Below are 13,582 nucleotides of genomic sequence, written 5' to 3'. Positions count from 1 at the left end.
TTGCTTCCAATTTTTCTTCAGGAAATTCGAGTCGCATTCCTATTCTCCATCTACGTAATTTGTGGCTTTAATGTATGGATTCTATAATATATATATCATTGTATAGCCTGAAAACAATGGCGCAACCGATAATCTTTACGAGGTTTTCAAAAACGAACAAGCGTACAATCATAAGCAACATTATGCAATTCTCTTTTCTATAAACCTTCCCAAATCAACTTTTGCAATACGCTGACCTCAACTTTACCGCTTGTGCCTGTTCTTTTTGAAGAGGATTCCTTCACCATGCCAATGTACCTCAACTGGTTAACCACGCTGTAAAAAAGTGCAGTCACTGTCGTTTCGTCACCATACGTTCCGGTTGCCTCGATTGCTTCTTTAAATGCTTGATAAAAATCATAAAGATTTATAACCGCACCAGCTTCTCTAAGCAACCGATAGGCAATCGACATGCCTTCATGCTTGCCTTCCTCGCCTAGGTAGTGTTCTGGTGTTCGAAGTGAATGTTCAATTGCTCCTCGCACCCGTGGTTTGAATGCCACGTCAACTAGGGTTGGAATGTCAATAAAAAACAATTCGTTAAAGGGGATGTCCTCAAATGAGGTCTGTGCTCGACTCGAAATGTAATCAAAAAATGACTGATGAATGAATTGCACTAGCTTTTTATGATTGGCCCTGCCAGAAAAAGATCGGTCCGACGTCCAAGCAATTTTAAATTCGTTAAGAGCACGATTGCTCGAAGCATCAATAACGTGATTCAAAGACTCAATCGAACTCTGAGATATATCATCCAGTGATAAAAACAATGTTCGCAAAAAATTTGATTCAGCAAGGGTCCCGGAAATTGCGTCAGCGTATAACTCTGCAGCAGACTTAAACCCTCCGGGCCTGCCTGCAACGATTTGTAAAATTTGCAGTGCTTGTAATAATTCAACCTTGGCAATCTTAAACAAGTTCACTTTCTCCTTAGAGCTTGCAAGTAATTGCACTACTTCTTTTGAACTTTCAAACAACCCCTTAATATAATCCTTATCAGGATTAGAAGTAGTCAATAATGATTCCACATATGACTTAAAAGATGGCAGTAATCTCAAGGCAGATACATGCTGAGATTTTAAAATCTTGGATGCCGAAACTTCAACATGCGCCGACAAAGGATTTGCGAAAAAATGAGTCATGTATGCATATTTTAATGCATCTGTAAAAGAGCTGAAATTGCGAGTTAACTTGACATATCGTGTTAACGCCGTTTTGAACAAATTTGGTCCGGGAAGTACTATAGATTCATCAGCTAATATGACGTTGTTGATTAGATTTGTCAAAAGTTCATTATTATGAAGCACGTCAAACGTGGAGAATTCTATCCTTCGAACTGCCGCTTTGGGTAATTTGGCGTTAAAAATCGGAAGCGTGGTGGCAATCCCGAGAAGCAACACAAACGGAATCCGATTCCTGTACAGATGAAGATTGCGGATCAATTCCGAAAGCATATCTGGTTCGAATCCGTCAGCGTCTTGCACGATGACGGCAATTTTTATAACTTGGTCATGCGCCAAGCACCAATCAGTTAAAACATCCAAATCATAGGGTTGCCGACGGTCTTCGTCATTTGTGGCATTGTCATTTGCCATTTTTGATGAGTCGGCTTGGTCATCCTCGCCGTCAACATCTTCAATAATGGTCTTTTGACGAGATAGCACTTGATCTGTTATTCTGCTAATCAGCAACTTTATATTTGTCGCATCCCTTGCCCCAATTCTCACCGTGACAATTTCCTTCTGCTCATGGTGATTAAGGATATGCTTTTCCAAGTTGGAAAACATTCTTGCATGATTTGCAATGTTTGCTCCTGCCATGATAAATCCAACCGGCAACTCATCTTCATCAGGTGAAAATTTCTTGCAATTGACCACGAAATCAAAAACCTTAACCAGCGTAGCAGAGTCGCCAGCATCCAACACCGAGTCGATCCGGGATTGCAATCCCGTCATATGCTTTACAAATGTGGTCCATCGTTCGTGAACTTGCGTTGACGTTTCTGTTACCGACTGATGAAGTGCCACAAACGGAACGTTCCTGGCTTGACTTTTCCTTGAAAGCTTCGGTTCAATGATATAATACGTCTGTTATTTTTGTATAAGCATATATCTTCAAACCAATAGTTTATTGGAGCTAACCTACCTTGTGCGCATCTCTATCATTTATCAAGTCGACTATTTCATCCTGCTTTCTTTTTGTTGGGATTGTCATTTGTATTTAATCGTATTAGATTGTTTTCTATCGATTTCTCATGTTTTGAAACTCGGCAGGTAAAGAAAGAGATTGCAAAATTGTGGAACAAAGACTCTTCAAGTTCTTCAATGGTACAACTTAAACGTGCGGCTCGAACAGATAAATATATAATCGTAAAATCGTAAATCTTTAAAATTAATCAGCTCACTGTCCAAAAACTGAATATTTAGAACCAACGTCAGTCAGCACGAACTTTTAACTATTGACATGATCATGCTGGCGACACGTGTTGTTGTGACAGAAAGATTCTTATGGCGAGCCGTAACAATGCGGTCATCTGCCCGGTGTTTACGCCACGTCAAGCCGACAACGTTGACTTTATCGCGATCGTTCTCACCTTCCATCTGGCGGCTACAATCTGAAAACAGCGGCAGTGATAAGAAAAATGTTTCAAACGTGGACAAGGAGGCTGAAACTCGAAAAATTCTCGAAGAAGTTAAAATTATTTCAAAGAAACGCCCGGTGGTATCGTTATCATCGTCAAACGATTCGAAGTCATCAAACGATGATGATTCGATTGTAATTTCGGTTGGCAAAGTTGGCAGGTCCGGCCAAAAAAATACGTTTGGAGTTTTTAATATTGCGGCCATGGGTATCTTTGCGGCAGGATTGTTTTTATTAGTTAACTATCGTCGGCGAGTTCAACGAGCACTTGATGCGTTTAGTACGATTGATTCATGATCGCGATTGGAATTTTTGCTAACAGGTAATTGTCTTAATTAGAGGAGGAATCTGAAAGTCAAAGTTTTGGGAAGGCATTGATTGGAGGCCCGTTTCAACTTACCGACTATAACGGCAACCTATTTACGGAGGAGGATTTGAAACATAAATTTAGTTTGGTAAGTTGTCACTTGAAACTACCTAGCGCAAAATTTGTTCTCATATTTTTTTTACCAAGATTTATTTTGGATTTACGTTATGCCCCGATATTTGCCCGGAAGAACTTGATAAGTTGGCAATTATTGTGAATAGTATGTTAAACCCTCTACTATTACACTCTTTATACGCAAATAACGTAACAACCGAATAACAGATCTGAGAAAGCAAGGAATCGAAGTTCAGCCGATTTTCATATCTTGTGATCCGCTGCGTGACACTCCCGAGATCGTGAAAGGTTATTTAGAAGAATTTGACATCCCAGGCATTATTGGCTTGACTGGCACGCATGCCGAAGTAGAAGCCACATGCAAGGCATACCGAGTCTATTTTTCAACCCCGCCCGATATCAAGCCTGGCGAGGATTATATTGTCGATCATTCGATATTTTTTTATCTAATGGGTAAGATCATTCATGACATGACGATATGTGATTTTAAGGCCAACGTTTTCTAATTTGATGAGTAGATAAGGAAGGAGAGTTTATTAATGTTTATGGTCGTCGGTATGATGCTCAGGAAGCTACCGATGCGATTGCGTCTAAGATCAAGAACTGGTTGCCGGCACGAGAACGTACGGAAATTGCGTTTAAAAAACCCAGTTTCTTTAAGTTTTGGGAATAAGCCTGATCCTGGACTTGTATCGAATATCTATCTGTACATGGTGAAATACTCTTCTTGTATATACTTCATGATTATTAAAAAAAAAACTGTATATTCTCGTTATAGAAAAGAACTATTTCGCAATCGGCCTATTAAGCTTACGACTTTAAAAACATGTTCTGAATAACAGCCATGCGTTTTACAATATACTACTGAGCAATACAAACTTCTTAACTTTTAAAACTTAATTGTAACTAATATAGGTTATCTTTTATTAGCTTTAACAAATACATCTAATTCTAATTCATTAATTTTTTATTTAATTGAGGGGCTGCATTTTAAGGGAAAGTGACTGACTACCCATAGTCGCCGCTTAAACAAATTGTTCCATCACGTTTGCCATACGATTACAAATATTATTAATTAGTTGCATTATAATGAATTGGAGTTGAACACCATATTATAACGAGAGTACCAAAGCATGTGCTACGGAACATAGCGTCCCGTGCGTTCAGTATAAATTTACCGCTGCTGGAAAAAAAAAAAAAAAAAGATAATTTGGCTTATGAATTTGTGGGTCCCAAGCAATTTGTATTTGAGCATCTACAATGCCAAAGTCTGCAGCTTGCTTATTTTCTTTATCAAATATAACTCAATTTTTTAACTATGCACTTGTGGGAAACTCCGCAAGATATATGGTATGTATGTCATTCGATGGCACAATATCGCAACATTGACACAACGATAAGAAGTTGCTACAATATATTAATTATATGGTATATTTTGTTTCGTATCGATTATGTGATGTAACTGTGTACATAATCATTTTGGCTGTAACCATACGTATTACAAATACTCTTTTCGCTTACTTTTCAATTTGCTTTTGCAAGAATGGTTTAAGTGAGAAAGTAGGGCAAGCGAATCGCCATATTTGATATGTGCGCAAATATCGCAGCCATGTTTTCTGGATACTTACAAGCCGGTTTGTATAACTCGTTCAATGGCCGCGGCGGTCTTGCAGGATTGTTTATCATGGACGGCGTGATCTCTGTCCCGATAGCATTGCTAGGATTTTTCTGTCTTCCTGATTTTCCCAATAATACGCGAGTGAAATGGTTGACCAAAGCTGAAAAAGAATTTTCAATTAAGCGAATCACTGCAGTGGGCAAGCGTGGTCCTCGAAAGCTTTCATGGCGTCGGGTAAAGGAGTATTCAAAATCGTGGAGGCCGTACGCATATTTGCTGTACATTGCCATGTTGTCCGGCCCATATGCGCCCTCTACGGCTTTTAACTTGTGGTTGAAATCTATCGGCATGGATACCGACAAAGTGGAGATTATCCCCACCGCAGCAAACGGACTTAGCTTTGTGTCCGCATACGTGTTTGGTGCCGTGTCGGACTTAATCAATCATCGGTGGGGTCTGATTCTCGTAAGTGAAGCAATCAGAATCTCAGAAAGTATTATCCTTGCCGTATGGGACATTGGTTTCCATGCCAAGTTCTATGCCTATATGGCACCATCACTGGGAGTTGGCTATTGGACACTTTGGCTTTCGTGGACTCAGGAAGTCTTCCAGGATGATATCGAGTTCCGCGGATTGATGGTGGCAGCAGGTAACACGCTTGGATCGGCTTTCGGAGCATGGGTACCGTTGTTACTGTTTCCGACCAAATATGCACCCACTTATAAGCACACAAACGGATATATTGGGGCAATTATTTTTGAAGTCGCATCGTCCTTGTCAGTAGTATTGTTTGCATACCTGGCACACCGGGAAACGGTCAAGAAAGGAAGAGTGTATTGGAATGGCAGTTGACCAGAACTACATCGATGAATTACTGGCGGAGGCTGGTATACAGATATCGGACGAAAATGTAGTGCGCAAGCACGTTGATAATGAGGAGGCAGACAAAAAAAAGATAAATTTAGAGTCGAGGAAAAGCAACTTGATTAAGTTTATGTAATGAGTTATGTAATTACGGCTTCATGAATACAAATGATTTTTTGAAACATCCAAACAATAAATGGTAATATTAAAGAAAACTTAATAGCTTTACTTTATTAATCATCAATTAAATTTTTTTGCTTTATTTTACAATTTACACCAACTATGCTAAGATGCCTTAGTTATAGATCGTCGCTGTGAAAAACATCAATTTATATTAAACTTTAAATAAAAATTTCTGTCTTCGATCAGAATCCAATAGTCAATTGTTGACTCGTAGACGCCACGATAGAAAATATATAGATTAGTTCATATGGCAGACGACAAGTTTAATGAAATTTCAGTGCAGTTTCTTAAATGGTTAAAGAACTTGCCAGGCGTGTATGTGTCACCGAAGATTGAGATTCGTGATTTGCGACAGCTACAACAAGGACGAGGTGTCGTTGCCAATGACCACATTGATTCAGGAGAATTGCTATTTTCAATTCCAAGAACAGTGATTTTGAGTGTTGAAAATTCGGGTATTGAGCAAGCAGTACCAGAAATTAAAGACTTAGATGGATGGTTAAGCTTGATCGTGACCATGATGGCCGAGAATCGACCTGATTCGCGGTGGAAGCAATATTATGACATTCTGCCGACCCAGTTTACGACCCCCATGTTTTGGAATGAAGCAGATTTGCAACATTTAAATGGTACAACCGCGTTGAGTCAACTGGGTAGGGAAGAGGCCAACGTGCAATATTATGAGAAAGTTGTGCCCATAATCAAGGCACACCCGGAAGTCTTCAGCCGAGTAGATTCATCGATAGAAGCATTTCATAGAATGGGATCAATTATATTATCATATAGTTTTGATGTGGCTAAAAACGGACAAGTGGATGATGCAGATGAATCTGAAGAAGATGAAGGGTTGGAAGTTGTTGATGAATCAGAACCGGAGGATGACGAGGCTGACCAAAACGACGCCAATACCGACGCTGAAAATGATAACGACGATCATCACGAAGTAATTGAAGTTATTGAAGAAATTGATGTAGACAACGATGGCGAGGATGATTACGTCAAGGCCATGGTGCCGCTTGCAGACATTCTGAATGGAGATTCTGACCTGAACAATGCCAGGCTCTTTTATTCTACTGGTGCATTGGAGATGAAAGCGACCGAGCCAATTGAAAAAGACAATCAAATTTACAACACTTACGGTGATTTGCCAAATTCAGATTTATTAAGACGATATGGGTATGTACGATATGGCAAGACGACCAACGACAGGGTCGAAATCTCAACAAAGTTGGCCATCGAAGTTGCTGGCAGGAACCTGAGCGAGCAGCATATTCAGAAACGGATTGGTTTTATGATGCAAGTCGACGAGGAACAAGATGATGAGCTTCTTGACGATTCGTTTGAGATTCCGATTACCGCACCAGCAGTACCGACGTCTGCGATCGTGTTTACTTACATTTTGTTGTTGAATCCGATCGCGTTTCGACAATTGAAGAAACAAGGTACTGCAGCGGTAGCCGAGATCCCGAGAAGAGAGTTAAAATCAGAGGAGCAAAGGGAAGTATGGCTGGCGATTCTAAAGAAGAAAATGGCAGAATACACAAATGACATTGTGACTGACGAGAATTTGATTTTGGAAACCGATCCTCTAACCAACTTAAATTTGAGAAATGCAATTGAAGTCCGATTGTCCGAGAAGAGAATTGTGGATGCGACTATGGCCAAGGTTCAGCAATGGAAGACCTCAACCAAGAGAGTCAAGGCGTTTCATACAAGGCCAAGCAAGAAGATAAAAGTTTAGTTCTTTTTTTTTTTTTTTTTTACATGGTGGCGTACGGATTGATGAAAAACAAAAGTTTGTATTTTGATTATAAAGATTAGACAAATTAGAATAATACCCAAACAAAAAAAACAAGTAACCCCCTTTATGTTTTGTGATTTTCCCTATAGTACAACAGAGTAGATATATATTAAATCTACCAAAAAAAATTTATTTTAATTTAAGTGGCTTAGAACGGCTAGCAGAAGCAGACAAAACCGACTTTTTGATACCACCAGTCAACGGCTTTGATAGGGAAGTAAACGACAGTTTAATTTTCTCATCCGTGTTGCGCTGAAGTTGTCTAGGCTGATTTTGCTCTTGCTGGCGGTCCTGCTGTTGATCTTGTTTCATTTCAAAATTGGCCTTTTTTATTTGTAAACTAAGCAATCTCTGATCGTGGTCAAGATCATTTTGTTCGAGATTGTCGCGCCTGGCAGCGACTTGCTTCCGTTTGAGCGCATCGGGAGAATTATCAATCCAAGAAATCATGAATGCACCTTGCTTTTGAGGATCGTCCTCAACCTTGATGACACCTTCTGAGCCCAAATAATTGACAAATTCGGATAGCGTAGCCCATTTGGTGGCATTCATATGGACGTGATTCTTGTCCGAAATGTATTCTTGATAGAACCGGTTAAAGTTCACTGGCTTTTCACCATGACTGGATCGCAAAAGCGAAACAAAATCGGATTTGAATTGCTGAGAAAATTCTGCAATTTTTTTTTGAGGATTTTCACCAATGATGAGCATTTGCCGAACATGAGATTCGCTCTGAGTGTGGCACCTAAATCCGTTCTCATCCCTGCATTGCTTTTCACAGACCTGGCAATACCAACGCAAGCGCTGAAGACCCTTGGCTTTCATTTTGTTTGCAATGTACTTTGGAGTACCTACTTCTGCCCTACCCATTGTAATTTGATTATGATGAGGACTATGACGAATGTCGTGTTTTGTGATTGAAGGCACTATAGTAGATTTACCACATTCAGTGGCAAAGTTCAAATTTTAGCAGTTAAACCCTTTCCCAGAATGTTATGCTGGGCTAGGGGTATTAAGCATTGGTAAATGTCAAATTAGAAAATCATCGCTATGACGCAAATCTGTCTAAATGGGCTGTTCAGTTGACGTCAAGTAAAGAATTAGTTATACAAGTAATCACGATATTAGGTTATTAACCAATTGATTTTTTTATACAGTGGGTTTACTAGTCTACAGAAAAAATAAATCCTTCTTATAAAAATAAGGAAGGAAATCCGTCAGATCCGGCATATAGAGACCGCGAAGACTTCCTTGCTCCGCGACAGCATCCGCTTTTACTGGCTTTTGCTAAGTTTAGGGGATGACGTTGTGAAATGTAAATTGTAACTATAAGGCAACAATTAAAAAAGCTTGTTTTTTGTTTAATTTAAATGCTAGTCAGCTAATTACGTACCGTTGTTGCTGTTCCCGACAATCTGATAAACTGTACTCGTCGTCAACGGAGATTGAAAGGTGCGGCTTAAGGAATAGAGTGCAGTCAGCATAGACGGACAACTCGTGTAGCGTGAGCTATCACATAAGAAGGTGACGGCCGATCATCGCTTTAGTCGCAGCATCTTCTAAAAAGCGCTTGTTTGATTGATCTGCGTTCAGGACGATAGCTATAACAACTACCGCGACTACGTTTGCGACGACACTTATTTACCAAGTCTCACAATGACCTATGCAAGCTCGTCGTCAAAAAAGCCCCGGCCTCGGCGGCCGTTGCTGCAGGAGCTTCAGCACTTCAAGTTGTTGTACGAAGTCACATTGCCGCTTTATGTCATGACCCCTGGCGAGCAGCTAGTTCTCAGTAAGTAGACATTGTTTTCTTCAGTGCTGTCTGCATTGAACTAATAAGTATGTCGAGATGCGTTCTTCTGCATGTGTTTCTTCATGCTCGCGTTTGCATTATTCTCATACACGCCGTCTCATGCCAAAAAAATTCTCAACCGGGTGTGCTATTACTACACTGGCGTTGAATACTCTATTGCTGATCCGGCCTTCTCCAACTTTGCCTCCTCCGATCCGGTTCCCAATGGTTCATCTGTTGCTACTCCTATTCTAGGCTTGTACTAGACCCACATCTTCTGCTTTCTTCACACTCAGTAGTATACCTCAAATAACTTGTATTTTTCATCTTTTATTTATTTGGCTTTTAATGGTGTTTTCGGTTTAATTTTTTAATTGGATGTGCTTTTTGAATTTCCACGTACATTTGGTTATTGTTATTATTATGTAATATGAGCGGTTTTATTATATCGCATAATATAATACTACAATATAGTGCAACCTTGACGTAAAACAAGCTCCGAAATACTGAAACCCCCAATTTAGGAAGAATTGTTTCAGGTGTCCAATGTTTTCACATAGTAATTACCAAGAATGTACGCTTATCCGAGATCTCGTCCATATTCTGGTCTAATATCTATAAATTGCAGAGCATTTTTGAAACATGTACGTCACGAGAATATTTCTACGTATTTTCCATTTGCTTACACGAAATATTGAAACTAAACCCTCTATTCTTGATGCCCTAGGGTTAAGAGGGTTAAGTGCTATTGGTTACACAAAACCCCAAATGTCGAGTTGGCCTCTTTTTTCTTCTCTTCCTTTACTTCTCAAACCTCAATGACACCCATGAGATCCATTTTAATCAATCAATTGAATTCAACATTTCAGTAGTCTTAATTTAAGTCTTTCGACCACATTTCTCATGTCGAATGAAATAGTAGAGTAAGATTATCATTTATCAATCTAATTCGCCTTCGTGACACTAATTCTTTGTTCTAGATTCTTGTACACGGTTCCGCCAATTACAAGAAGCATCCTTCTGGGGACAATTGGAACCACATTTGGCACTCTTCTCAACATCATACCTTCATCTTTGCTAATTAATCACTGGCCGTGGACCATTCAAAAGTTGCAAATATGGAGACCTGGTATGTCCCTACTTTAGCCTTGGGGGGTTATCTATGTCTAATTCTCGATTTATATAGTTACGGCTTTCCTGATTGCAATTGGCAGCGATCCAATGTCCAAGTTGATGGAAATTTATATGCGTACGTATTTCGATTTTTTAATTTCTTCTCCAGTTCTGACCAATATAGTTTACACATATGGGAAGGACCTGGAATTAATAAAATTTAATGGAATAACTTCGGATTATGCATATTATTTACTTGTGATTGGTTCTGTTATTTCTGTAAGTTTGAAGTTCAACTTTTTTATATTTGATTTTTTCTATTATTGCATGACGTGGCGATAACACGCCTGTCATTTTTTGCACTCCTGTTTCTGCCTCAGGTCCTTTACGCACCATAGGACTCTGGGTTCTGGTTATGGAGAAGATTAAGCTTTGCACTCACTATCTCAGTCAATCATTCGCATAATATACAGATAGCTGGCTGCAAGGATCGTGTGAGCTGTTTATTTTACACGTTGGTCGTTTTTATGGCTAATGGTTGTGGTCGTGGCTCTCTACATATTTATTTTTTTATTTTTGCATTTGTGCCAATTTATATTTGTTTTGCTGACTGTGGCTATAGAGTCTCAATTATTTCACAGGCGGTGTTGGCTACGTGGCCCCACTATTGGTTGCTTTTACCTATACTTGGTCGCAGCAAAACCCCAATAGAATCGTGTCTTTTTATTTTGGAATTGAATTTAAGGCCAAATATCTTCCTGCATTTTTGTTATCGTTTAAACTTCTGCTCGAAGGTCAGCGATCGTTTTTAATCTCTTTAACCGGCGCCGCCGCTTCTTACTTATATCATCATCTTGAATCCAACGGTCCGAATGGAAGGCCAAGCTCTTGGTTGCAAACGCCTGATTGGCTAAAGAAGCTTTTGCCAGGTGCCTGGTCAGCTTTAACCGGACGCACGACCGAATCGAGAAACGCGTCCCGCGGGTTTGGGAGTGCTTATTATCCACGTGCTTCGACAGGGTCGAGTTCTTCGTCGAACGTTAATCCATCGAATGGTGATACGACATTTAGATGGGGCCGTGGTAGAAGATTAGGTGGTTAGTTAATGACGTCGTTCTCTTTCTATGTTTGCTCTGGTTTTGCATTGATGTCATAATTTATCACTTGTGGAGTTTTCTATATTGGTTTGGAGTTTTAGAGTTGAATTTTTATGAACACTTGTTATTTTCCTGGCGTTATATATTGATTGTTTAATGAATTGAACTGTTTTTACAATTAGCTAGCGTATATTGTAACATGCACTTGGAGTGTATCTTCTCAGATAAACTTATATGACTCATATTGTTATCGTGTCTTACATAATCACAATCAAAGTTTTTAGAATTTTCAAGTTATAAAACCTCGCAGGGCTCTCTGAAGTTGTCGCAGATATATATAAAACCATTGACAATTACTGGTACTTTATAATATCTAAAAAAAAAATGGTCCAGTACGTTGAATTTATGGCATTGACTTAAATGTTAAGCTCAGTGAGCTGATTGTGCGCAATTCTATAGGACAGTTTTACTTCTCGGCTCCGGCTTCGTGGCTAAGCCAACCGTCGATATTCTGGCAGCCAGACCCGATACCAAGGTCGTTGTTGGTAAGTATCAAAAGATGTTGTTATTCTTTGCTATTTAGATTGTGTTTGTTTACGATTATTTTCATAAAGCTAGCAGAACAATTTCCAAGGCCCAGGAATTGGCCGGCAATAGTCCCAACACGACCGCCATCTCTCTCGACGTCACTGACGAAAAGGCCCTTGACGAAGCGGTTTCCAAGTCTGACTTGGTCATTAGTTTGATTCCTTACACGTATCACCCTACTGTGGTCAAGAGCGGCATTCGCAACAAGGTTAACGTGTTGACCACGTCTTACGTGTCTCCCTGGATTAAGGCCCTCGAAGAAGAGGCCAAGCAGGCCGGCATCTTGGTTTTTAACGAGATTGGTCTCGACCCTGGTATTGATCATCTGTATGCCATCAAGACCATTGATGAGGTTCACAAGGCTGGCGGCAAGATTACTTCGTTCGAATCATTCTGCGGTGGCTTGCCGGCTCCTGAAGATTCCGATAACCCACTTGGATACAAGTTTTCTTGGTCATCCCGTGGTGCCTTGTTAGCTTTAAACAACAACGCCAAATACTTAAAGGATGGCGAAATTGTTGAGATTCCAGGAAAGGAATTGATGAAGTCAGCCAAGCCTTACTTTATCTACCCTGGATATGCCCTCGTGGCATATGGGAACAGAGATTCATCTGTTTTTAGGGAACTTTATAACATTCCCGAGGCCAAAACCGTGGTCCGTGGAACCTTGCGTTTCCAGGGATTCCCTGAGTTCATTCTTGTTCTCGTTGGCCTTGGATTGCTGAAGGAAACTGAGCTTGACTTCTTGAAGAAGCCAATTGCCTGGAAGGATGCTTTCGCTCAAATTATCGATGCGAAATCATCTTCCGAATCAGATCTTTTGGCCGCGATTGATGGCAAAGCTAGCTTCAAGGATGAAGGTGACAAGGCCAGAATCCTTTCCGGATTGAAATGGCTCGGCTTGTTTTCCGATACCTTAATCACTCCTGCGGGCACGCCACTTGATACTTTGTGCGCTACTCTTGAAGAGAAGATGCAATTTGAAGAGGGCGAGCGTGACTTGGTTATCTTGCAGCACAAGTTCGGCATCGAATGGGCTGATGGATCCAAGGAAGTCAGAACTTCCACCATTGCGGATTACGGCGATCCAAAGGGATATTCTTCTATGGCCAAACTTGTTGGCACTCCATGTGCTGTTGCAGCTGACTTGATCCTTAGCGGATATTACAAGCAAACTGGCGTCGTGGCTCCTTACTCGCCTGAGATTACCGACCCATTGAGAGAAGCGTTGTTTGAAAAATACGGCATTTTCTTGAAGGAAAAGACCTTGGCCTAAAGTATTTTTATTTTGGAATATTCTATACGACTTTTACTTAATCAGGTCCCGTTTTACTATGTTGTTTGAAGCAAAAATAAAATAAAATCAAAATTTTTTAGCTTTTTCTTTTTCTTTTTTTTTTTTTTTTCC

General features: G+C 40.0%; 8 protein-coding genes across 8 annotated transcripts; 6 read left to right on the top strand and 2 right to left on the bottom strand.

The window, feature by feature from the left end:
• Positions 1-61: 61 nt before the first annotated feature.
• On the bottom strand, positions 62-2,516 carry V1514DRAFT_297901 (origin recognition complex subunit 3 N-terminus-domain-containing protein). Its single transcript, XM_066925472.1, has 2 exons — positions 2,182-2,516; positions 62-2,123 (listed from the first exon to the last, which is right to left on the bottom strand). The coding sequence occupies exons 1-2, from the start codon at positions 2,248-2,250 to the stop codon at positions 198-200; spliced, it is 1,995 nt and encodes a 664-aa protein (XP_066781581.1). The 5' UTR covers positions 2,251-2,516; the 3' UTR covers positions 62-197.
• V1514DRAFT_336106 (SCO1/SenC-domain-containing protein) lies at positions 2,442-4,033 on the top strand. The gene is made up of 5 exons (XM_066928494.1): positions 2,442-2,956; positions 3,016-3,131; positions 3,191-3,263; positions 3,326-3,571; positions 3,637-4,033. Exons 1-5 carry the CDS (start codon positions 2,500-2,502, stop codon positions 3,789-3,791), a joined length of 1,047 nt encoding a protein of 348 aa, XP_066781580.1. The 5' UTR covers positions 2,442-2,499; the 3' UTR covers positions 3,792-4,033.
• Positions 4,034-4,685: 652 nt separating this feature from the next.
• V1514DRAFT_265757 (major facilitator superfamily domain-containing protein) lies at positions 4,686-5,570 on the top strand (the record flags this gene model as incomplete). Its single annotated transcript, XM_066924797.1, has 1 exon — positions 4,686-5,570. A coding segment is annotated over one exon (885 nt), but the record flags the coding sequence as incomplete, so codon positions are not given.
• A 408-nt stretch (positions 5,571-5,978) lies between these two features.
• V1514DRAFT_336102 (uncharacterized protein) lies at positions 5,979-7,683 on the top strand. The gene has a single exon (XM_066928493.1). The coding sequence runs from the start codon at positions 6,031-6,033 to the stop codon at positions 7,522-7,524; it is 1,494 nt and encodes a 497-aa protein (XP_066781578.1). The 5' UTR covers positions 5,979-6,030; the 3' UTR covers positions 7,525-7,683.
• V1514DRAFT_336101 (domain of Kin17 curved DNA-binding protein-domain-containing protein) lies at positions 7,586-8,604 on the bottom strand. Its single transcript, XM_066928492.1, has one exon. The coding sequence runs from the start codon at positions 8,452-8,454 to the stop codon at positions 7,714-7,716; it is 741 nt and encodes a 246-aa protein (XP_066781577.1). The 5' UTR covers positions 8,455-8,604; the 3' UTR covers positions 7,586-7,713.
• A 636-nt stretch (positions 8,605-9,240) lies between these two features.
• Positions 9,241-9,642, top strand: V1514DRAFT_321845 (uncharacterized protein; the record flags this gene model as incomplete). Its single annotated transcript, XM_066926076.1, has 2 exons — positions 9,241-9,376; positions 9,434-9,642. 2 exons carry the CDS (start codon positions 9,241-9,243, stop codon positions 9,640-9,642), a joined length of 345 nt encoding a protein of 114 aa, XP_066781576.1.
• Positions 9,643-10,159: 517 nt separating this feature from the next.
• On the top strand, positions 10,160-11,767 carry V1514DRAFT_336096 (Der1-like family-domain-containing protein). The gene is made up of 5 exons (XM_066928491.1): positions 10,160-10,299; positions 10,357-10,505; positions 10,563-10,625; positions 10,674-10,768; positions 11,112-11,767. Exons 1-5 carry the CDS (start codon positions 10,280-10,282, stop codon positions 11,589-11,591), a joined length of 807 nt encoding a protein of 268 aa, XP_066781575.1. The 5' UTR covers positions 10,160-10,279; the 3' UTR covers positions 11,592-11,767.
• A 149-nt stretch (positions 11,768-11,916) lies between these two features.
• V1514DRAFT_336094 (Saccharopine dehydrogenase) lies at positions 11,917-13,541 on the top strand. The gene is made up of 3 exons (XM_066928490.1): positions 11,917-11,978; positions 12,046-12,131; positions 12,201-13,541. Exons 1-3 carry the CDS (start codon positions 11,971-11,973, stop codon positions 13,448-13,450), a joined length of 1,344 nt encoding a protein of 447 aa, XP_066781574.1. The 5' UTR covers positions 11,917-11,970; the 3' UTR covers positions 13,451-13,541.
• The last annotated feature ends 41 nt before the right edge of the window (positions 13,542-13,582 follow it).

The sequence above is a fragment of the Lipomyces japonicus genome (genome assembly GCF_038497905.1).
Source record: "Lipomyces japonicus strain CBS 7319 unplaced genomic scaffold V1514scaffold_46, whole genome shotgun sequence".
Classification (NCBI taxonomy): Eukaryota; Fungi; Ascomycota; class Lipomycetes; order Lipomycetales; family Lipomycetaceae; genus Lipomyces; species Lipomyces japonicus.
This window is presented reverse-complemented; position numbering and strand designations above follow the sequence as displayed.

Bases quoted from the DNA above. Each gene is read 5' to 3' on its own strand.
- V1514DRAFT_297901 (XM_066925472.1), bottom strand. From the start codon at position 2,250: ATGACAATCCCAACAAAAAGAAAGCAGGATGAAATAGTCGACTTGATA. The intron at 2,124-2,181 runs GTAGGTTAGCTC...CAAAAATAACAG, and splicing joins ATGATAGAGATGCGCACAAG to ACGTATTATATCATTGAACC.
- V1514DRAFT_336106 (XM_066928494.1), top strand. From the start codon at position 2,500: ATGATCATGCTGGCGACACGTGTTGTTGTGACAGAAAGATTCTTATGG. The intron at 3,264-3,325 runs GTATGTTAAACC...ACCGAATAACAG, and splicing joins GTTGGCAATTATTGTGAATA to ATCTGAGAAAGCAAGGAATC. The intron at 3,572-3,636 runs GTAAGATCATTC...TTTGATGAGTAG, and splicing joins GATATTTTTTTATCTAATGG to ATAAGGAAGGAGAGTTTATT.
- V1514DRAFT_336102 (XM_066928493.1), top strand. From the start codon at position 6,031: ATGGCAGACGACAAGTTTAATGAAATTTCAGTGCAGTTTCTTAAATGG.
- V1514DRAFT_336101 (XM_066928492.1), bottom strand. From the start codon at position 8,454: ATGGGTAGGGCAGAAGTAGGTACTCCAAAGTACATTGCAAACAAAATG.
- V1514DRAFT_336096 (XM_066928491.1), top strand. From the start codon at position 10,280: ATGTCGAATGAAATAGTAGA. The intron at 10,626-10,673 runs GTACGTATTTCG...TGACCAATATAG, and splicing joins GTTGATGGAAATTTATATGC to TTTACACATATGGGAAGGAC. The intron at 10,769-11,111 runs GTAAGTTTGAAG...CTGTGGCTATAG, and splicing joins TGATTGGTTCTGTTATTTCT to AGTCTCAATTATTTCACAGG.
- V1514DRAFT_336094 (XM_066928490.1), top strand. The intron at 12,132-12,200 runs GTAAGTATCAAA...ATTTTCATAAAG, and splicing joins CGATACCAAGGTCGTTGTTG to CTAGCAGAACAATTTCCAAG.